This window comes from Penicillium rubens, assembly GCF_028828025.1.
Source record: "Penicillium rubens strain IBT 27055 chromosome Unknown utg000003l_segment0_segment0, whole genome shotgun sequence".
NCBI lineage: Eukaryota > Fungi > Ascomycota > Eurotiomycetes > Eurotiales > Aspergillaceae > Penicillium > Penicillium rubens.
Window position 1 is genome coordinate 870,552 of NW_026890601.1, and position 22,821 is coordinate 893,372.

General features: G+C 49.9%; 9 protein-coding genes across 9 annotated transcripts; 4 read left to right on the forward strand and 5 right to left on the reverse strand.

Annotated features, from left to right (window-relative positions):
- Positions 1 to 140: 140 nt before the first annotated feature.
- Positions 141 to 1,576, reverse strand: N7525_006526 (uncharacterized protein; the record flags this gene model as incomplete). Its single annotated transcript, XM_002568963.1, has 2 exons — positions 141 to 1,314; positions 1,392 to 1,576. The coding sequence occupies 2 exons, from the start codon at positions 1,574 to 1,576 to the stop codon at positions 141 to 143; spliced, it is 1,359 nt and encodes a 452-aa protein (XP_002569009.1).
- A 294-nt stretch (positions 1,577 to 1,870) lies between these two features.
- cyp5 (uncharacterized protein) lies at positions 1,871 to 2,579 on the forward strand (the record flags this gene model as incomplete). Its single annotated transcript, XM_002568962.1, has 2 exons — positions 1,871 to 1,882; positions 1,965 to 2,579. 2 exons carry the CDS (start codon positions 1,871 to 1,873, stop codon positions 2,577 to 2,579), a joined length of 627 nt encoding a protein of 208 aa, XP_002569008.1.
- A 19-nt stretch (positions 2,580 to 2,598) lies between these two features.
- Positions 2,599 to 2,871, reverse strand: N7525_006528 (uncharacterized protein; the record flags this gene model as incomplete). Its single annotated transcript, XM_061213764.1, has 2 exons — positions 2,599 to 2,673; positions 2,722 to 2,871. The coding sequence occupies 2 exons, from the start codon at positions 2,869 to 2,871 to the stop codon at positions 2,599 to 2,601; spliced, it is 225 nt and encodes a 74-aa protein (XP_061068195.1).
- A 202-nt stretch (positions 2,872 to 3,073) lies between these two features.
- On the reverse strand, positions 3,074 to 6,976 carry N7525_006529 (uncharacterized protein; the record flags this gene model as incomplete). The annotated part of the gene is made up of 1 exon (XM_002568961.1): positions 3,074 to 6,976. One exon carries the CDS (start codon positions 6,974 to 6,976, stop codon positions 3,074 to 3,076), a length of 3,903 nt encoding a protein of 1,300 aa, XP_002569007.1.
- A 2,316-nt stretch (positions 6,977 to 9,292) lies between these two features.
- On the forward strand, positions 9,293 to 12,040 carry N7525_006530 (uncharacterized protein; the record flags this gene model as incomplete). The annotated part of the gene is made up of 3 exons (XM_002568960.1): positions 9,293 to 9,652; positions 9,701 to 10,806; positions 10,870 to 12,040. 3 exons carry the CDS (start codon positions 9,293 to 9,295, stop codon positions 12,038 to 12,040), a joined length of 2,637 nt encoding a protein of 878 aa, XP_002569006.1.
- Positions 12,041 to 12,874: 834 nt separating this feature from the next.
- On the forward strand, positions 12,875 to 14,248 carry N7525_006531 (acyltransferase family protein; the record flags this gene model as incomplete). Its single annotated transcript, XM_002568959.2, has 1 exon — positions 12,875 to 14,248. One exon carries the CDS (start codon positions 12,875 to 12,877, stop codon positions 14,246 to 14,248), a length of 1,374 nt encoding a protein of 457 aa, XP_002569005.1.
- Positions 14,249 to 14,494: 246 nt separating this feature from the next.
- On the reverse strand, positions 14,495 to 16,139 carry zpr1 (zinc finger-containing protein ZPR1; the record flags this gene model as incomplete). The annotated part of the gene is made up of 5 exons (XM_002568958.1): positions 14,495 to 14,829; positions 14,881 to 15,549; positions 15,609 to 15,714; positions 15,772 to 15,940; positions 16,000 to 16,139. 5 exons carry the CDS (start codon positions 16,137 to 16,139, stop codon positions 14,495 to 14,497), a joined length of 1,419 nt encoding a protein of 472 aa, XP_002569004.1.
- An 801-nt stretch (positions 16,140 to 16,940) lies between these two features.
- Positions 16,941 to 17,511, reverse strand: N7525_006533 (uncharacterized protein; the record flags this gene model as incomplete). Its single annotated transcript, XM_061213765.1, has 2 exons — positions 17,270 to 17,511; positions 16,941 to 17,165 (listed from the first exon to the last, which is right to left on the reverse strand). Exons 1-2 carry the CDS (start codon positions 17,453 to 17,455, stop codon positions 16,941 to 16,943), a joined length of 411 nt encoding a protein of 136 aa, XP_061068196.1. The 5' UTR covers positions 17,456 to 17,511.
- A 1,441-nt stretch (positions 17,512 to 18,952) lies between these two features.
- On the forward strand, positions 18,953 to 22,509 carry N7525_006534 (RTP1/Tango6 family protein; the record flags this gene model as incomplete). The annotated part of the gene is made up of 3 exons (XM_002568955.2): positions 18,953 to 19,028; positions 19,086 to 19,668; positions 19,719 to 22,509. 3 exons carry the CDS (start codon positions 18,953 to 18,955, stop codon positions 22,507 to 22,509), a joined length of 3,450 nt encoding a protein of 1,149 aa, XP_002569001.2.
- Positions 22,510 to 22,821: the final 312 nt, after the last annotated feature.

Here is a 22,821-nt window from a genome sequence, read left to right on the forward strand (position 1 = left end):
AAACATAGACATTGTGAAGCCGATTTCTTTGCTTATCGAGGGATGAATGTAGAAATTACATGTTGATTCATATATTAGGGTATCAATTAAACTAGCAAGCTGCGTCCCCTTTCGAATAATCTCTGAATGCACGGCGGCAATTAAGCAGCTGCACCTGAAATGCGAGCCATGATATCCGCTTTCCAATTCACATAATCCTCTTGACGATCGTCACTCAGCCAGTCGACTCGATCCTGCATCATTGTTCCCAGGCCTGGCAAAAGACCGCCCCGGGGAGCATCATCTGACTGCGAGGCACGAGTCCCACCCCCAGCCGCCGAACGTTTAGGCGGCCTAACGCCCCTGAGTGTCGCATCCTCTTCGTCCAGGTCTTGGTAGGACCTGCCTTCCTCATCTTCACCAAAGAGTTGTCCAGCATAGGGGATATTCTCGAACCATTCCTGGCCGTTGGCCCACCCTTGCTCCATGATAAGAGTGATCCATTGATCAACATCATCGCGATGTCTCCGGTCATTAGCCTTCAGGCCAAGGCTGTTCAACGCCGTTTGGCGCATTTCAATAAAAGTCTTCTTGTCCATCTTCTGCGCTTCGATATCTTCATCTACACCTGGCCCGGGGTTACGGCGACGGGCAAGCACAAGGAAGTATACAGCCACAGCCATGGCGTAGACCAGTTCTTTAAAATCATCATCCTTATCGGAACCATTGATAGACACAATAGGCTCCAGGAAATCCAAGCTCTCCCTGTCCCACCCCGGTTCGTCGTTGGACATGCTCGACGTAAGATAGAGGACGGACGACACTCCAGCAAAGATGTGGGGAGGCAGCGTCCTCGAGATTGGAGGCCTAGACCAGGTATTTGTACGCGGGGCAGGCGTCGAGAGGATCTTGCATACAGTCCGGATAGCTGTCATCACCCAAGCGGGGGCATCTGGAATGATGGTTGACCCATGTGTATCCTTCGGCTGGGGGGCTGTAGCCTTTCTTGCCGATTTCGAGGGGCTCTCAAGCCGGTTTGCCGTGCTCATACTTCGTTTCAAGGGTGTGGACTTCGAGGGTGTATTTTGTAGTCCTCGTGGTGTTGGTGCTACTGCCTTGGAAGGGGTGTTCCTCGCTGTCGCGCCCTTCGTCGGCGTCGTATGCGTGGAGCCGGCGCGTGAGGGTGTTCCAGGAACCGATCCACTTGCTGAGCGTTTGAGGCCAGTAGAGCTTGATATGAGTGACCGGTCAAGGTATGAATAAAGCTTCTTGTATACGCGCGGAGGACATGGCGGATGTCCAAGCAGTGGAGGGAGTTTGAGAGATCGCGCCAGCCTACAGAAGTCAGACACGAGCAATTAGCATTCTAGAAACAGGCCATAGAAAGAACTCATTCGGGATTCGTGGGATACCTTCTGCAAGCGATTTCCGCGCAGGCATATGGTCGAGCGATTTCCTCTTCTGGCTTTAGACTGCTGGAGAAGCTCCGGGACTGTGCCACAAGTGACATAGCATAACTGAGTAGCTCTTGTGGGAGGTCATTGGCATGAGTCGGCACCAATGTGCTCAATGCCTGTTCCACCGGCCGATTGTTCATTGTTCTTGAAATGTTTTGGATCAATCGAGGAAAGGGCTGAGTAGGATGTGGCCGTGCCCAGTCAGGGAGAGGATCGTTGAGAAGGGGAAAAGGCAAAAGGAAGTCTCCGAGAACCTTTCAGCGTGTTTAAATTCCGAATTGAGCCAACTATGCCTGAACTGAAGGATCCAAACATCTGCAATTGCCTTGCGCATCGATAAGAAAATGATGACTAAGCAGTCTATCGGGCCCCGGGGCATCAATGCCGCATCAGGTCCTCTTGCACTTCAAATCACCTCACAGAGCACCATCAATATGTCTGTCACGGTACGTTCACATATAATTAAAGCGCCATAATATCCCCACAGCTCTAGTTTCTATGGAATGATGCTAATTACAGCTTCAATAGTTACATACCACCCAAGGTGACCTCAAGGTCGAGCTTTTCTGCGAAGCAGTACCCCAAACCGCAGAGAACTTCCTCGCCCTCTGCGCATGCGGCGCGTACAATAACACCCCATTCCATCGCCTCATTCCGGGATTCATGGTCCAGGGTGGAGACATCTCTCTCGGACCCGCCGCGCATCAAACAAGTACGAAGCCAATGCTCGATTTCGAGATTCCGAAAGGCGGCACATCGATCTACCACCCGGCAGCAATGAACCAAGAAATCCACCTCCCGTCACTGCGACATAACGCGCGTGGCATTCTGTCTATGGCATCTCGTCCGGTAAAGGACAGGACGGCGCCTGGTTCTCAGGGCGCAACGGGCGCAACAATCAACGGGAGTCAATTCTTCATTACGTTCGCGCCGGCGCCGCATCTTGATGGCGCCAGTACTGTATTTGGGAAGGTGCTGAATTTGACCGCCCAGGATGAAGGCGGTGATGTTCTTACCAAACTTGAAAAGGCGAATGTCAAGGTCGACAAGAAGGGAAAAGTCTCTCAGCCCAAGGAGGGTGATGATTTTGAAACATTCAAGATAAATAACATTACTATCCATGCAAACCCATTTGCAAAGTGAACCTTTTACGCTTGAACTGTCATGAAAGCTGGATGGTGTCCCAGGATCGAGCTCCGAGAGCCACGCTCAGCATGAACACAGCCGCTAGCTTACCCTAGAGACGCTCCTGCAATCCTGTCATGTGAAACCCAAAATTACTCACTCTCCAGTCATCTGAGTCCAGCTGCGCACCAATGGCTCTCTGCTGGCTTTCTCGATCTATCCTGCCAGCAACATTATGTGGCACCGCGAGTACGGCACACTCCGTTGCGATTACCGCCAGACGTTGGTTCGTGAAGATTGGTCGGCACATTTTCTCTGGCAATGAACACTTGCTGGCAAATGCTGGGCGCGATTAGATCTACTCGAGGGATCAAGATACCACAGAGAGACGGAAAGTGAAACTATATCGAGGTATTGAACATATCCAACAGTGTCAATTATTACCATAACTCCCGAATTAGACCACGAGATCCGAAAGAATATCTAAGTACAAAGCAACCGCTGGTCCCTGTTTATAAACCTTGCATTCCATCAAATTGCGTCCAACCCTCTCCAAGACAAAATAAATCCTGCAAAATTTTAACCTGCATCTCTACTTTTGTCTGATCTGACTGCGCCGCATAAGTCAAGAAAGACAAAGCCGAACACGACATCAAGAACCGAATAATTTGAACGTTTGCTGGCGCCGCTGCATTTCCAAGATACGCCTCCACAAAATCGGCTGTGCTCTCCTGCATCTCCTGTCGCGTAAGGCCATACTGTTCGCCCGTTCGTCGCAGCATATGCATGAAATGACCCAGATCTCGTTCTGGTACCCCAACCGGTTCACCATTCTCGTCCAGAGAACAGTGTAGCGTCGTCGTGTCGATCATAGTAACATGTCCCGTCGCGCTGTCATAGAAGAAATTTCCAGGATGGGCATCTCCGTGGACGACGGTGGTGCGCGGACGACTAGCAATGTCACGCTTGCAGTCGGCAACAAGTTGATTCATTTTCTCGGGGAGCTGGTCCACTTCGAGTCCCGCGGAACGAATAATGTCTTTGTACACCAATGCCTGCTGGACTCGTTTCGTTGCGGCGTTAAAATACCACTCCAGATACTCTGTGCCTGGTCGCCCTTCGACACTATGGGTGTGTAACCTGGCCAGGGTACGTGCGACTGCCTGCACGCCAGCATTGAAGACGGATAACATGTCTCTTCTCGCAGGTCCCGACGGTAGGCGGCCTATCTGCATCATGAGCTGGTAAAGGGAGACCCCGGGGGCAACTTGGTACGTGACCACACCGGCTGGCTTATTATCCCACGTCATCCGCCCAACGGCTAACGGGGCAGCAGTCTTGATGTCACCCTTGGTTTGCAAAAGAAGCCATTCAAGGCTTGACAACTCCTCCGTGATCCCATTGTCCAATCCGTGGACGAACAGTTTAATCACAGCAACCACACGATCCTTGGATGGGTCATTGGATGCCAGCGAGGTCTCCCCGTTGGCAAATTCATCGTTGGCATAAGCAAAGAAAATGATGGCACCAGAAAAGCCTCCCGGATGGGTGGGATCCAGACTCCGCAAGTTGACAGGACATCCCACGGCAGCAGAGACATGCTCTTCTAGCGCCGAAATAGTAGGGGCTATCTCTGGAAGACTTTGCATGACATCGTCGGCCTGTTGCAATGTGGGTTGTCCACTGCGATTCCGCGTCCGTGCGGCTCGACGCATTGACGATACCACGCTCATCCCAAGCGATGGACGAGGCCATGATGAATATGCTGGTGCAATGCTGCCATGAGCCATCTGTACTGTGTCTCCCTCGCCCTCCATCGCTGAACGAAGCAGGGCCTTGGCGGCGTGCCTCCACGAATAACCTCGCATGATTCGCTTCATAGAATGAGCATGCCGTCTCGTTTGTTCCGGGTAACATCTCGCCTGGTCGATCCGATGAGCCCAAACGGCTACGCGCTGGCTCGTCGGCGAAGGTACAATTCCATATGTGCTCTCGTCCATCACCACACAGGCCTGACCAAGTTCCGGTGGAATGCGACTGCGATCAAGCGCGAGCTGACCCGCACCACTTTCCTGCGTTACTAGGATGGGAACGCCCAGCCCGGCCACTTCGGTAAAGATCATCCCGAACCCCTCGTGCATCGAGGGCATGATTACCAGGTCCGCGTTGCAGTAAAACCGCGAGACCGCGTTAGGGTCATCGGAGAAAGGGTGCAACCTGACGAGATCTGGCATGCCTGTCATCTCATCGACTGCCTGCTGCCAGCGCCCCACGTCTTCTGTCGGGACACCCAGTACGTCCAGGGAGATATCGTTGCCGGAGAGTGCGATCTTGCGCACAGCGTATACAGCGTCGTCTAAACCTTTGGCGGGGTCATCTGCTCGGCCAGCGAGGAGGACCCGAAATGGGTCATTCGGCTGTCGTTGTTGCGTGCAAGCATCACCCGTGCGCACACCCGGAACTAGTTCATGGAAGCGGGGTCCCATCATGTTTGATCGTGGCCGATTGCATTGGCCCATCCACTCGCGTTCGCGTGCTTCCGTTGTGAGTACAGGCCCGACTCCAACGGCCAAATCTGCTTTAGGGAGAATTCTCTCGTCGAGCATTGCCAGCCGGGCAGCTTCAACATAGCCTAGCTCGCGTGTTTGTCCGTACCACTTCCACGCGACATCGGACTTTCGCAGGGCGCTGGTATGTGTGATGAGTGCGAGCTTGGCTGTGGGATACCATCTCTCGCGGATCAAGGAAGCTGCGGTGCTAGAGTATCGCGAGTGGCCAATGATGAGATTGAATGGGGATGGATGCTGGTCGTCTGGAATTGGCAGACCATAATCCCCTGGCTGGTGTATCTTCGCCACATGGTAGAGCAAGGCACTGGGGTCGTTTCCTCTAGAGGGAATGCAGACAACTTTAGCCCGACCATGACCCGTCGATGCGAATGTGTTTTTGACTTCATTGTCAGGCTCTACCATGAACAGAGTAACTGATGCATTGGGAATTTCCGACATGGCTTTGACTAGTTCTTGATTCAACAGAGGCAGACCTCCTTTACCTGGACCGCTGGCGTTGGCAACAACAAGCACTCTCCAGGGTTGGACTCTTTCGGGCGAGATACTGAGAAGACGTTCCCACTCAAATTTAACCTTTTCGCTGAGCTGAACGGCCTTATGTTCATCGCGTGATGTATCTTGCTTGTCCACAGCAGACCATAGTCGAGATAGCTGTGTGCGTGTTTTGAACAACCGGGCAAGACCTTCGTTGATTGGTATACCCTGTGCCTGGTATGCTTTCCAGAACTCCATCTGAACCTGGCCTATATCAGCTTCACTCATTCCGAAATCCCCGGCGTACTTGCGCAGCCGCTCGTGAAACCCAGCCGCATCCATTTCTGCCGGCCCAATAGGCCGCCCGCTCGCATCCATTGAGCGAGTCAGTCCCCCGTAGTCGATCATGGTGATTCCATGAACGGGGTCCCAGAAGAAATTTCCTGGTGAGGCGTCGCCATGCAGTAGTGACGCTACACCTTCTTCCCGGGAGTAATCGATTGCCCGGTCGACCAATGAGGTAAGTTGCTGTATTTGATCAGCTCCAATAGCGCGCTCATACTGCGCTCGCGATGGGCCCTGGATCTCTTGCACCCATCCTTGTAGCTTGTTGCGGAGCCTGTCGACAACAGACTCACTGGTGCTGCTCCATTCAGCGCTTTCCCGGTGCAGCTTGGCCAGTGTTAATGCCACTCCTTGGACGGCCGATATCAGGTCGGTCATCAGTTCATTGAATTGGCAGTCCAAAAGCTTGGCGGTGGGAATATTAGATGATTGGGTCTGGTGTGATTTATGATTTATTGTGATGCCATGGAGCGCGCCGCGAACAATATCATTCATCATTTCTTTCGTTTCGTCCGGGCAAGGCTGCTGCGCGATCAGTCGGAGGGTGGAGACCCGACCAATGTCACGGATTATTGTGTTGATTGCCTTACCTGCTGCAAGCTGGTAGACAATCACTCCCATAGGCTCTGCGGTGTTTTCATCGCGCGTCCTTCCCACTCCAAGGGGCCGAGCAGCAGACGGTGGATCGGAAAGAGATAACAACCTCCGATATGCAACGAGCTCTTCGAAGAAGTCCTTATGACATGCTGGTGGATATACTTTTGTGACGGCCACGTTCTTTTCTGGGTGGGTACTGTCCCGAACGAAGTAGATGGAACAGCCGGATTGGCCTTCTGCGCCGGATGCTTGAAGACAGTGTAGCTCGACGGAGTGACCGAGGACGGATTCAACGATTGCGGTGACGGAGCCGGTCTCGGGTAATGCAGTCAATGTGAAGTTGCCGTCGTCTTCTTTTCGAATGGTGAGCTTGTCGAGGGTGGTTGGCAAGACGCCCTCCAGCAGTCTAGCGCACTCCAAGGCGGCCATTCTATTGGGTTAGAAGGTTTGAATGGAAGAACGGAGTATAGAGGGAAAAAAGAGGGTACCAATATATTGTTCATTCGACTGTAATCGGCAAAATAAGTTCTCTCTTAATTCAAGCTCAAAATACGGGGATGAGACAGCGACGATCAACACAATACCATACTAGGGTATTTATTCAGCCGTGCCACCTTATGCAACATACGGTGGATCTCGGTGTGACTAGGTCGATCGGCAAGAGAAAGGATATGCTCTCTAAATCGCGCCTTCGCGGTCGTGTGGGGAGCATTGCATAGCTAGCGTTTTATTACTCCGTGTGGTAACATATATGGGGTCACTGACATGCTCAACCTCTTTTGTGGCTGAATAGTAGGCTGAAGCGGGCATGTCCGCCTCTCCATAGCTTCCGTAGAGGCTGGATGTGTCTCAATCTATGGCTTAGTGGCTGAAAGGCGCAAGGAGCTACAGATCATACATCAGGTACTTGGGTGTGACGTTATTGGAAGCCCAGATGGTCAATTTGCAAAGACTGATCTGAACAGGAGGTAGGGGCTTATCAACAACGTAATATCCATCTTCTAAGACCATAGCTATACTGTCAAATCAGCGCCAGTCCAGCTAGCCAAAAAATGACACAGGACATTTCGGCACGTACTTGGGCTGCGAGCTTGCCCTAATCAAACCGAGGTGCTAAGTCTACTACTCCGTACTAGAAACCGGATATTTGGATCAATAGTGGAGAGCTTACAAGTTACTATCGTATTACCTACGGAGTATGTTGTAGGTACAGCTGAAGATCTATGGAGTCGATCCCAGAGAGCAAATCAGGATCGAACTGCCCGAGCATGAACCTGTCCGATATGGTTAGCGACAAAAAACCTGGTCGACCCACTTTAAGACCATGGTTTCGCCGGTGCTCTTTTCTAAGGTTCCGAACAAGGTTCGAGCCGTGCATAAATGTACCAACCAGGTACACTTATGTAGCTAGATACACATACAATTCAAATCGTATGGATCAATTAGTTTGTTCTCAAATTTGAATAGCACAAATAGAAGAATGACAGGCTATAAGCCTATAAGCACTCAGCCAAACCAAGACCGCTAAAGCGGTACTCCGTATGATGTACATCCAATCTGCTGGGTCGCATGTTCTAGGCACTTTGTACTCCACATTGTTATCCACACATGACGAAGGTCCTGAATATCAATAGTTCAAGGCAATATGCACACGGGAACAAGTTGTGGGGCGTTTGCACCTATATTGTATGTCAGGACCATGTCAAAACGTCAAAAACTCTGAACTGTCAGGTCACATCATGTCAAATAATACATGTCCACCAATTGGGCAATTTATCACGCGAGCTGCCCATCGAATAATAATTACAATATAGACATTCCAGCCTCGAGATATGCATTGATTGTGACAAATCATAAGCTTTTAGACATGTACCGAGTAGATAGGCAGACAAATTAAATAAAAAGGAACGGAGGATTGAAGTGCCTGGACTTAGAATATGGTATTTGCAACCCGACGACAGGTAATGAGGTAATAGGTCAAAACTTTCACTCCGTACAGACAAAAGGCCAGGCGTCAATAAGAAGCTCCTTGAGTTTGTACTACTAAAGGTAGCAAAATTGTTCGTATAAAGCTGAACTTAGTGACAAAATAGGTTAGTTTTTTGAAGCCATTGCTCCAAATCGAACGTATTTTACTGGCGGCATTGAACCCAACTAAGTAAATCCGCTTCCCTTTTCATTTCCTCTCCCTCTGGGTTTGTTGGACCTATTACTATCTCACATTCCTTTCTATTCTCATACTTTTTCGTACACGTTTGTTCAAAATAAAGATAAAGTTAGGCGAGCCAAACCACTGGGTCCTGATATGTACGGAGTACGGAGTACAACAGAAGTACATCATTGGGCACCAAGATGTACAATATTGAGATGGAGAGCAAGGTATTATCAACATTTAAAACATACCAAAACTTCAACACCTAAGTACAAGTAATATTTCCTATACCGAAAATCTCATCTGTACAAAGTGTTCGCAAGTTCCGAGGCTAGTGCGACAGGATCTTGGAAGCAAAATTACTAGCCAATACACTGGCGATACTAGTCTCCGAGGCTCCACTGATTGACAGCACCGTCACGATTGAAATGTGAGCACACGACAGCTCAATTGCGAACTTTCAGCTTCCAATCTCACAGACCACACCCATGTGAAGACCACATCCCTTCCCGGGCAATTCCCACTCTTCCTGTCTCAATTGCCTGGAGCCCACTTTGACATCTGGAGTCTCAGATTATCGAGAGCTTGTAGCCATGGATTCGGCTATCGCTGCTCATGAATTGTTGCAATACCTTCGCTTTGGATATCCTCCTGTTTTGATAGCGATTCTCTTCGTCGTCTTTCTGGTCCATTCCTCCCAGGTAGCCAAAGATGCTGGTCGGAATACCAAAGTCCAATATGGCCCCGGTGGGAAACCACTGCCCAGGCGAACCCGAATCGTGATGGCAGTAGCCAGGGACTCGCCCGCGGAGCTTGCGCGGAATAAATCCAAAGGCTGGTTTATTTGGTTAAATCTTTTTGTATTGGCGACCTACATTGCGGAGGCTGCAATTCATATGAGCCATACCATAATCTCAAAGTCAGAGCAGTGGTGGTGTGGCCAAGCAGTAGTGGTAAGACTCCTACTTCCAGAATTGACATCAAAGCTAACAAGAAACCAGGTCTTTGTTGTCGGGTCTTTCTTCGCTCATACCGTCATTCTCATCTCTTTACTTGATACGAACCCTGCACCATCAATCGCGCAATTCGTCCCATGGCTCTCGGCGATTCCTTTCGAGGTAGCAATCCTCTCGACTTCAGTCTCAATCTATTCTCATGCCCACCGTGAACCTACTATTGAAGACCCTTTTGGTGGGAGGCTGCGCAAAAAAATTACATTATGGGAGGGACTAGAGATTTCCGCAGGCTGTGTGCGGATTTTTGTTCTCGGGCTATTGGTCGCGTCCTACATTTTCAAATCTGCCCGCAAACTTCGCACCTCCAAGGACGCCGAAGATGCCAATGTCGGAGAGACGACCAGCCTGCTAGACTCAAGAGGCAATGCCAATTCGGATGACAGTGATGGCTTGACCGATGGCCAACAGACCCCCGAAGTAGAAGCGTGGGTACGGCCTTTGACAACTCCTTCCACCAATTGGATGGAATATCTGAGTGGCTATTCCCTGTTCTTTCCATATCTGTGGCCCTACAAATCCATCCGGTTGCAATTGGACGTCGTCGTCTGCTTTGCTATATTAGTTTTGCAGCGAGCGGTAAATATCCTAGTCCCATATCAAGTGGGAGTGATCGCAGACTCGTTGTCCACCAGTGATGGAACTCTGCAAGTGCCCTGGATGCCTATCTGTTTGTACATCGTCTACCGTTGGCTTCAAGGCAGTCAAGGTTTCCTTGAGTCAGTTCGTTCGAATCTGTGGATTTCAGTCAGCCAGTATGCATACATGGAGTTGTCCACCGCTGCGTTCGAGCATGTTCATAACCTAGGACTGGACTTCCACCTGGGTAAGAAGATGGGCGAGGTTCTCTCCGCTCTCACCAAAGGCAGCTCAATTAACACTTTCCTTGAGCAAGTGACATTCCAAGTGTTGCCAATGTTCATTGATTTGGCCATCGCCATCGGATACTTCCTCGTCGTATTTGACGTGTACTACGCGTTGGCTGTTGCTATCATGACATTCTTTTACCTTTATTCAACGGTCAAAATTGCCTCTTGGAGAGCCAACATGCGACGCCAAATGGTGAACGCCTCTAGACAGGAAGATGCTGTCAAGTAAGTTCCATTTCCTGTTTCTTGTCTCTGTTTTGTCCCGTCGGGCTTTACTAACCTATACAGGAATGACTCCCTCGTGTCCTATGAAACAGTCAAATACTTCAACGCAGAGGAATACGAGTTCAATCGCTATCGAGGGGCGGTGTCAGACTACCTCCGTGCGGAATGGCATTCCCTCTTCGCACAGAATCTGATGAATATTTTCCAAAATGTCATCTTCATGCTTGGCCTTCTAATCACCTGCTTCATTTGTGCCTACCAAGTTGCTCGCGGTCAACGTCCAGTCGGCCAGTTCGTTACACTCCTCACCTACATGGCCCAACTCCAGGCCCCATTGAACATCTTCGGGACCTTCTACCGGTACATTCAATCTGCATTAATCAACGCAGAGCGTCTTCTCGAGCTGTTCCGCGTCCAGCCGTCAGTGGTAGATGCACCATCTGCAACACCGCTAGCAGTCTGTCACGGCCGAATCACATTTAACGACATCGAATTCTCGTACGACACACGACGACCTGCTCTCGACGGGTTGACCTTTGACTGTAAACCGGGTACAACCACTGCTCTAGTAGGAGAATCCGGTGGCGGAAAATCAACGATTTTCCGCTTGCTATATAGGTTCTACAATCCGAACGGCGGAAGCCTTCTTATTGACGGACACGACACCCAAACCTTGACAATTGACTCCGTGCGAAGACACATTGGCATTGTCCCACAAGACACAGTTCTATTCAACGAGACACTGATGTACAACCTCAAATACGCCAACCAGGATGCCACGGATGAGGAAGTCTACGAAGCCTGTCGCGCAGCCAGTGTACACGACAAAATCATGGCCTTCCCGGATGGTTACCAGACCAAAGTCGGAGACCGTGGATTGCGACTAAGCGGTGGTGAGAAACAGCGCGTTGCCATTGCCCGAACCATTATCAAGAAACCTCAGATTATCCTACTTGACGAGGCAACGGCCGCATTAGATTCCGAGACGGAGCAGAACATTCAGGAAGCACTATCTGTCTTATCGCGTGGGCGGACTGTGCTAGTTATTGCGCATCGACTAAGTACAATCACCACAGCTGATAACATTGTTGTATTGCACGAGGGTCGTGTCGCAGAGAGTGGGACCCATGAGCAGCTTCTAGCTTCTCATGGTCGATATACAACTATGTGGCAGAAGCAGATTCGTGCGCAGACTGAGTCGGTGGGCTTGGGGACCATGTCGGGAAAGATATAGATTTGAATATTTATAAACGTTGCAGGGGAGTATGTATGCATATAGAGTTGCCTTGAATTTGAAGGGGAATTCCGATACTTTCACAAACTGGAAGTATCTCAGTGAATGGTTAATCATAATGTTTATTCTATGTATTTCTTTACTTGGGAACAAATTGGAGAATACGAATGTGAAATCCACCCAGTGTGGATCTAAAGCCGAACAGGTCCGAGTGAAGATCAACCAGGAAATGAAAGGACATCTACGGAGTATGTTGTACGGATTACTTCGGAGCTGAATTGTGTATCCAATGTAACCAATGAAATTATTGCAGAAAGGCCTGGCGCAGACGTAAGTCAGCTCTGGAGGACATCTCAGCGCCGATATGCAGGGGGGTGCTGTATTTGGGGGGTCACGGGGGAATACTATTCGACGTATGGAGTAGTGATTGCTTTTTGTTGCATTATAGGGGCTCCCCTACGTTGTGATGTGTCTCATGGCGTGTATATACTATATATCCCTATATACTACCTGGTATATATATTATATAATGTATCATGCACCCTACCCAGACCTACAGGGTTTCAGCCAGCCCATTGCCTGTATTACGCAGTACGAGACAACCTTGAAATGTGCAATACGTGTAATTCCTGTGACTCGATCTCGATCTGCATCATCTCGATTTCTTTACTAGTGTCACTAGTATTGAAACTGAGTTCATACTAAGTTATACGATTATACCCTGATAAAGTACTGTTCTGTAATTTTACTCCATACACGCTTCCTAAACTATTCTGCTCTGGCATTTCCCACCTCGTTGATTTTCTTTCCTTATGAACCCATTACATTCTGGACATGGAGCGCATCCTTTGGCTCGATAGTCTCCGCGGCATCGCCTCGGCTTTGGTAGTGATACACCATTCCAAGAGCTCGGAACCCAAGAGTATCGTGGGTTTTTTGACCAGGTCCTACTGGGATGAACCGGCCGAAGAGAACCATCGTCTTATCCAGCTCCCGCCCTTCCGACTTCTCTTCAATGGCCCATCGATGGTGGCTTTGTTCATGGTGATATCGGGGTATGCGATCTCTCTTCCGCTTCTGCGATGCCGAGAGGACATTGGGGCACGTAATTCGGGGTTCTTTCGTCGATTATGCTCTGCTGCGACTCGCCGAATCTTTCGAATTTATCTACCATCCGTCGCCATACTGTTTCTCAGTCAACTTTTGTACTTTTGCAACGCATTCCAGTGGAAACCTGCAGATGACTGGCTAGGCGGGTTAAAGCCCTTGACGGCACCATGGGCCCATATCCAGTACGTGTTGTCAAGAATAGTGCATCTACTGGATATCAGCAACCATCAAGTCGATATCAATTTTGATCGCAACCGACCGGATATGAGAACCATAAATTACCAACTGTGGACTATGCCAGTTGAGTTTCGTGGCTCGTGTGCTGTCTACTTGTTAATCTTGACATTCTCATTTTGGAGACCGCAGCCTCGGTATCTGGCATTGGCAGGTGTGGCGATGTATTGGTTTTACATGGGACATTGGGATCTCTTCGCTTTCGTCGCGGGGATTCTTCTCGCAGAAAGACACGTCGCATCTGAGTCCGAACCAGAAGGAGAAGTTGCATTGTCATATTCGTGTTCACCTTTCGAGAGCCCAAAGCCAATTATCAAAGCTTGGAACAAATTCAGAGAGAACATTCATCTCGAACAGGTCCCAACGGTAGTCTCTTTCATGCTAGGGATGTATTTCCTTTGCATGTGTGGCGCTGACCGGTTGGCACGGGAGTACCGATGGCTGGCCGTGGCTCGATCTGCTGAGTGGGATAATGCTGAGATGATGCCGCGGTGTTGGAGGAGCGTTGGAGCTGTTCTCACAATATATGCAATCAGCAAATCTGCGCTGCTTCAAAGACCGCTTAACTCACGGCCATTGCAATACTTGGGCAAAATCTCGTTCCCGCTCTACCTGGTCCACCCGACAGTCTATCTCCTTCTCAAATGGCCAGTTCGAGACTTCCTGTGGTGGGCAGTTGCAAGAACGTCTTATCCTGGTACTATTGAGGCGAGCAAGCACGCTCTACCATTTTATATAGCATGGATTGGAACCCTGCTCGTGTTGGGTGTTGTTATGGTGATTGCATCTGAAGTTTGGAATCGTTTCGTTGACTTGAAGTGCCTGGGGCTTGCAAGGAGATTCGAGAAATGGGTTTCGTTTTAGCGGATACAGTTACCAGAATCGACCCTGAAATAACGAAGACTATGTATAGAAAGTACAGATATCGGGGTTCTACAGATTTATTAGGGCATAACATAGTAGACACAGCAACTTTTATGACTTCATCCCTATGACCAAATATTTTAATGACACCAACAAATAGTATATCACAGACGCCGTTATGCAAGCCCAAAAAGAATCAGTTCATCCCCAGTATCGTGAAACGGATCTAGACCATGGATCCTTCGTTTACTCCTTCTCAGCGGCATCGGCCTCGTCCTGTTCATAACCTTCGGTCTTCATGTCTGTCAGACCGAGATCATCTTCCTCCTCAGCCGAGCGGGTGTACTCCTCAGTGGTGATCTGGTGGTCGATAGCTGGGCTGCAAAGATCTTGGACGTAAGACGAAGCCATCGGGTCTTGCAACGTGATAGCGAATTTGAGCTCGCCGTTGATAGCCTGATCGAGGCGACTGAAGAATCGTTGCCATTTGTCCTTATCAGAGGAGACCATGCTGTCACCTCCGGAGCGAGTGGAATCATCGACATCGAAAATGGCGCCCTTCAGCTGATCCCTGATCTCGACTATAAAAAGGGTTAGCTGGGTCAATATAGTTGAATAATACAGAAACGAACCTAGTAATCCTTCAACGGTGGTGAAACGTCCACCGAGCGTTCCTGGCTGAACATCCAAGTCAAGTTCGGGACTGTAAAGTCCTGCTGTATCACTTTTGAGAATATCGCGCGAGAGATCAACCTGGTTATCCACCTGGAGGGTGATACGCTTGCCCTTCTCGGGTACCTCGCCACCGGTCTTGATCGCAGAAGACTTGTAGCCACAGTGTCCACAGTTCGTACCAAACAGCAGAACTTCCTTGAAGTAAGGAATGTTGACTTTCTTAATGTTCACCTCGGCTTCCTTAGTACAACCGGGACACTCCGCAGGAATGCTGTAGACCTGGCCATCAACGATATCGAGATCCTCTGGGTTGCCGGAATCGAACTGAGCTGTGTCTTCTTGGCTGACAGCGTTGGCATCAGCGGAAATTCCCAACTCCTCATTCTGTTCGCGGGTACGCGGGTATTCATGACGCTTGTACTTGTTGCCACGATCAGTGCTGTTAGGCGCAATCCACGAGTTTCCAGTGAGGTCATCCACGGAGACGGTGAAGGGGAAAGCGTCCTCGCGTGTCATGATCTTCTCAAGACTGGCGATGATAGGCACAAGGGCATCGTGAAGCTCAGGGGCTTGCTCCTTACGGAGATCTTGCTCTCCTGCCAAATTCTCATGAATGAGTTGAACCACTAGAAATAAGGAAGTTAGCGTTTTGAAATCGATCTATATAGCATGAGGCTTCACGTACTGCCTTCCACATTGGTCAGCTGGCCGGTTCCCTTCGGGACTTCAATCTCGTTGCCGAGCTTGGTGGTAAGTTTGAAACTTGAAACATCACTCCGGATGACTTGGCGCTAAAATATCCAGTTAGCTTTAGCAGTAGGAAATTCACTATAGCTGCAGGTACGTACCTGAAGATCCTGCTCATTCTCGACCCTCAAAGTGTAGACAGTTCCTCGCTCCTGGATCTGGCCGGCCGATTTAATCGTGTTGTTTTTGAAGTGACAATGTTCACATTCGAAACTCTCGAGGATGACGTCCCTGAAGTAAGGGACTCGGAGCAAAAGCAAGCGCGTCATTCTGGTTGGAGTGAAAGTTAGCGACATGCAAAACATAAGAATTGAATATGAGAAACGAACCCTTGCTCATGGCAGTTCATGCAAAGTGACTCTATTGCCATCGCGCCAGTGTCCTCATCACGCTCCACAAGATCGCCGGGCTTTTGGAATTGCGACTCAAACTGTGCCTCGAGGGCATCATTGTCGGCTTTGCTGACCATCGTATGAGAAATGCAAGAAGAAGATTAATGAGAGATAAGGAAGGATGTAACTCCGATATCCACCAACGATGTGTAAAGAGGAAGATGCGGGGGGACACCGTATTGAAGTGAGTCTAAAGCAAGAGTTTCTTATCGCAAAAAAAATTATCGGAGCCACAGGAACATTCCTCCCTGTTCTGCGCGGGGCAGGTGGGGGTTGCTGACAAAGAGTGGGATGAGGTAATAAATTTCTGCCACATGTCACCGCCTTTCATGGGCAGTGAGGTGGATCGCTGTCGTGATCTACATAGATAGCTACGACATAGGTGCATGACTGCAGATCTTCATGGACAACGTACGTGCATTGTGCATGAATCTAGCTAACCCACTTGTGTTCACTGTCCCGGTCTCCTTTTGTTGGATCTCCCATTATATCCACTCAAACGACATGATCTGCAAATGTAGTTAGCATCATCTTGAGATAGGGTTGGGGGGTACTTATAAGAAAAAATGTGGCCGTTTCCACCACCAAGGCGGTAGAAACGGCAGTCCACCGGCTGTCGCCTGGCCAGAACATTCTGCTCCCGTGTAAAGAACCATTGTTTGACGCAACGCCCAAGTCCCGGTGACAATACAACGGCTCCTCAGCGGTACAGAGATCGCCCGATTTCACATTCGTCGCTTTACAGTTCACTCCAATCAGACACTAGGGACGAGCCTTAACCGGGAACGCGTAGCAGCAGACAAGCATCGCAGACAAGCCAAAGCTTTGATCCTCACTCGGGAGAGGTCCCACAACACCCACTGCATGACGCATACACGTTAGAACCGACTAAGGACATCTCCCCCATGCCAACTAGAAATGGGCTGATACGTCAAAGCGTTCGAACGATAGAAATCGCACGTTTCTCCGACCAGAACAATTGCGATCATTCGAGAAACAAGAGGGCGAGTATCAAATGCAGGCGCAAACAGGAGTTGAGGAATGTCTAGGAACAGACGACAACCGATGAACAGATCCCTCGAACCCACAAAAGCCCACACAACCTTCACAAAGCCAAGCCCAACTTGGCCGAGACACAGTAAGCTCAACCGAATCTGCTAAACGGTCATCCATCTCCGCAATACCAGTCAACTCGCCATTGTCTCACCGACACCATCGCATGAGCATGAAGCCGAGTCTCCCGTGTGTGGTACAGTACCCTTTGGGACAGGTTTTTGTTTCCTCTCCCGGTTGACCCGAGGATCTTGCAGGAGGGCATGTTGTGAAGCGCACAAACAACATCCGGAAAAATCGCTTCCTTCTTCCCAAGGGAAGGAACAATGATGGAAGTCATTGTTGAAGTCGGCGCCCATCGATCTATTCACAAACTACTTTGCGAAGAGATGGTTAACACGGTCGGCCGGGATCTTCTGACAAAGTCGAGTCGGTGGCGGGTGCCGTGACACGAGGTGCCTAGCCGCCTGTGAGGCGTAGGAATAACAGAACCCAAAAAGTTGGAACGCAGGGGCAAGATCCCCAGGGATCCTGGAATAGGAAACATGCGCAGGAGCAGACAGTTGGTGCTAGCAGAATTGACGAGAGAATACAGGCGAATAAGTTCGAAAACACCAAATCGCTTGGGGGGAAATCTTTTGCCATCCGGAACGAGACAACAGTTCGCAATCTTCTATGTTCTCCTGAGACCAACATTGAAGAATCATAGGGCAGCATAACCAAAGAACCTCGCGACAACTTCAACTGTGAAAATGCCTGGGCAATTTTTAGGGAGAGGAATGTTGATTCCGGCGAGTGGATCCTTTGGATATGCTGAGACTATGACTGTGTGTAAGGATACTGCTGTGTTCTAGGCGCGAAATCTCTCAGCCAATCAATTTGATGCCCTAGGGTATTCGAGACTTAAATGTCGCATTCAATCGCCATCTGGTCGCGCTGCCGTGATTGCTCCTAAAGGTGACATCTGATACCGAAGTACCCGACATGCTTCACCCGCGTTCTCTTCTCGCTGAACTGATATCCGAGGCATATGGCAACCATCCGTTTGTGACCGGTATGCAGCGTCCAGCATAGGTAAACCGACGCGGTCTCCATTTGGATAACGCATAGTAAACCGTCTTTTGTGCTCGAAAGCTCTGGCCAAGTCGGATATCTTTCACTTATTCGGACCATCACAGTCTGTTTCAGCTAATCGTATTATCCGGCATACTCAATCCGTGAAACTGTGCCCGTGAGGACATTGAACCGAGGAGTAGGCTTAGGGCTTGACTCCCATGTCTTCTGCACCGAAACAATTTGAGTCGCCGAGGGCGAGACATACGTGACGGTTCACCATTGAAGGCAGCAGACGAAATGGAGAACTGAGAGGGTTGATCTGTACATGTGTGCCTTGGAAGGCAAGAGACTCGAGTGGCTCCACACTTAGGAAACGGTCGCGGTGGAACTCCGGCAGGTCTGAACAGAAATTGGGTCCAATGAATGCCGTAAAACAAGCAAGATTTGGAGTGGTTGAAAAACTGGCCATGGCAGTTTGAGTTGTCTGTAGAAAGGGTGCGTAATGAGCAGTGGATAGAGTAGACGAAGTTGGTGACAACAACAACACCATTTTGGGGTTGGCGCAACTCAATGCGGACAAGCGCGACGTGACACGAAACTGACGCGATTCTCACGTGACTCTCCCGTGGCTGCAATCCGGGCCCGTTATGACATAATCAGACACAAGCGCCAAGACCGCAATTGTTCGTGATTATTCATTCACTTCCTGGACCTGACAAAGTTGATGAGGCCAATATCCTCATTGGCATGAATTCGGCATGATAGGATCCTAAAGTCACTTATGATGGGAGGTCCACAGCAAGTTTGCGAAGCGTTCGGCATTGCTCAGAACTTTCTGACCCCAGTCCTCGACCGAGGTATGCCCGTTTAGATGTCAAGCTACATTCATATCTCTGGCGCTGACTATCTTCAAGAGGAAATACAAAAGACCCAAGGGAAATCTTTGCTGCAGATTCTCAGTCAGAATCCAGGGCATGATGATGTTGCTGGTGATGATGCTTCGAGACCAACGGTGATCAATAGGGCTTTGGATATATTGACCAGTATCCACAAATCATTTGTATCGCCCGAGGACCAACCTGGGTCCCTTCAATTATGTGGGGAGGTTGACTCCCCAGCTGAAGATACCAAGCGTCGTCGCATGCTACATGCATTGCTGGACCTGATTTCCCTAGAAGGAATATATCCTTCGCTATCATCTAGCGTTGGGATCCCTCTACAGCAGCGGGTGATCTCGGTATTGCCGGCCGGCGTAATTGCAAAGCAGGCTCAAATTGTTGCTAGCAGTGTACCTCACGACGAGCCTCTTTTGCGCCGTATAATCGACGTTTTGGTTGACGTTCTCTTCGACCCGAGACCAAGTCTCCAGCCGATCATTCGTGGTCGTATATTGAGTGACATAATCAGTGGCACATCCGATCTAGCTTTCAATCCAAATTCCACGGCATTATCTGAGCGGAACAGATATCAGAAAACATTGGTCAAGATAATCGACGAGTACGTTCTCATTGAATTTGCTATTTTCACGTAATATTAACGGCCTACAGTACCCCAACAACCGTCTTGCTGCCCACATTGTCCGCATTCCTCCAGTCGGATACTGCGCAGTGGTTCAAATCAACAATCTCCAGTCAGATATCGCAAGTTCCGCTACGGCCCGGCGGAGTAGTGCAAACCATCATGTTCATTGCTTCACAGTTTTCCCCAACGTTAGGCCAGGAAGCACAAGAACAATTAAACGGCCCTCGTCTGACTGTCCAGGCTATCATGCAGATCTCACGGCTCCTTTCTTCTGTGCCATCTGATGTCGAACCAACTGTCTATTTTGAGACAATTGCTCCCCAACTGCTGGCATTAATAGACGGCGATGATCCAGATCTGAGGAAAACTGCGTCATACGTCGTCGGTAACGGAATTTTGGGGAAACGTGCTTATGGCGCTCCTGGTACTGTTGGTCACTCCATCTTTGTGGAGCCGATATTCAATGCACTTACCGCGAACCTCGATGCTAAATCGAGGCGATGGATCAGTCGCTTCACCGATATCGAAGGCTCCATGCCACAGCCCCCGCAAGTAGATCCCGCATCTAATGTCTTGGTGGATGGCGCCACAGTGCACCTGGCTCTTGACAGACTAAGGTGTCTGACGTTACAGCATCCGAACCCAGGTCTCGTGAAACGAATCGTGTATCCGATTCTTCTTCCACTGTGGGGGTTGATCTGTTTCTCTCAGGAGGAAGAGCGGACCTCATTCCATGAAAGGGTCTTCCCCCTGCTCCAAACCTATTTTGGTATCTCCGTTGGAGTGCAACCCCTCAAAAAGCTGGTTGATAATCTTCTTTGGGATGGAGGCGCGACGTGGACATACAATAAAGACTCCGACGCTGGAATTGTGCTGCAGAAGCGAAGCGAGGAAGCAAACGAGCACTCAAATCTGGTGCGGCTGATCGATTCCCTCCAATCACGAGCTGAACTCTTCGTCAGTCTCATTGGCTCCGATCCCAGCAGCGAGGACCGAACCGGTGATATATTCCTTTATGTCAGTCAAAACTGGCTAGTACAGCCCCAAGGTTCTTCAGTCCCTCGCGATACACTGAACGGGGGCCCCGTCGGGGAAGGTGACAACATCATTCAGAAGCTTGTCAGTGCCAAGGTTGCAGAAAAGCTACTTGACAACTTCAAAGAAGCGCTGACTCGACGGCCGCTCCGAGTTTTAGAGCTCATCAAGCAAGTCATTGATGGGGAGCTACATAGGCTTAGTGCGCACGGAACGGCAAGGCAAGGCAAAGTACATAGCAAGGTGTCGCTGTCGTCTTTAGCCAATATCGTGGAGCCGAAAGACAAAGACAGAGAAGAATTAGAGAACGACTCTTCTGAGTCCGTTTCAACAGCGTTCAGTTTGATGTCTACACTGCTTGCATCTGCCGAGTTCTCTCCCACTGCTGAAATTCAACCCCTCCTTGGATCTCTGAAAAAGGACATCGATCAACTCATCCCGTTTCTTCCTTCTACCCTCTCCAAACCAGCAACGACCTCGTCTATGTTGCTAGAGATTCAGCTTGCCGCTGCAGACGAAACCACTGTCAAGGCAGTACCAGCTCATATTCAGGACCTTGACACGCACCGCCAAGCACTTTCAAATCTCAACTCGGACCTACCACCCGTGCAGGCCGAGGGCCTATCGCTGATCTCGAACCTCATCCTGAACTCGTCCCCTGTTCTTGATGTGGGGTCAACCCTCACACTCCTACTCTCACTCATCACCGACACATCTAAGACCGCCGCCACCGAGGAATACACGTACCTCGGTGCAATCAAGGTAGTCGGTACACTAGCATCACGTCATCCACGGACCACGATAAAAACCTTGGTCGAGGAGTACGCAGATAGACGTGAACAACGAGGATTGGACGAAAGACTCAGGATTGGCGAGACTCTCCTACGCACAGTCCAGGAATTGGGAGACGCACTGGCCGGTGAGACCGCCAAAATTCTTGGCGAGGGTATGGTTGCCGTCGCCGGACGGCGTGGCAACAAGCAACAAGCACAAAAAGCCCGCAGAAAGCAACTTGCCAAGGAGAGGAGAGAACAGGAACGTGCACAGCGCAAGGAAAAAGAACCGGCCTTGCCTGAAGGCTGGTCCATTTCATCCGGAGTAGCTAAGGCTGCTTCCGAACTTGACCTCACAGAACTCCATTCGGACGACGAATCCCCAGAGCAATCAGCGTACGCTACAAACGTGGTCGCTGCATGGGCTGCCGGTGCATCAGGAGATGATGCCCCTGATGACCTTCGCATCCGAGCGTCCGCCATTTCCATCCTTGGATCGGCCATCAACGTCAACATCCTCGGTCTTGGCCCTGCCATTCTTTCTTCTGCTGTCGAACTCGCGCTTGCTACCCTAACTCTCGAGAGGGAACCGGAGAGTGCCATCCTCCGCCGGGCGAGTATTGTTCTGATCTTGGACATCCTCAAAGCGCTCGAGACAGCGCGGGAGAGACGCGGAAACAAGGACATCGGGTTCGGCTTTTCGCTTTTAGATGACTCCGGTTCCAACACGCAGGGACAGTCCACTATTGGTAATATACCTGTTATGTTACGCACGCTCCGCTTCGTCGAGGGTAGTGAGGAGGACGGACTCGCCCGTGGAAATCTACGCGCTTTGATCGAGAGTTTGGAGGCTTGGTCGGAGAAGTCTTTGATGTGGGGCATTGGTGCCCAGGATGATCAAGATGCCTTCACTCCCCAATTTGGACTGGGCGACAGAATCGCCGGTCTACAGATTGACCCTATGGCAGGGGAGAACACTGGACGTCCGCGCATCGAGGAGATTGAATGAAGCCAAGTGTTAGTTAAATTCGTCCAATAGATACCATTTCCCGTAAACCAATATTGAACGTCTGTCAAATAAGATATAATATGTCCACGGGTGGAAAGGCTGGTTATGCCAGACATCCGGCAGCCGCACAGATCCCCTCAAATAACCAACAAGGGAATAGCAAATATCACCAACGAATCAGCTCTCTGATTCACCTGGTCCTCCGGCATCATTGGTCTAGTGGTAGAATTCGTCGTTGCCATCGACGAGGCCCGTGTTCGATTCACGGATGATGCACATCTTTAATCCACTATATTTCCCTCCTTAAATCCT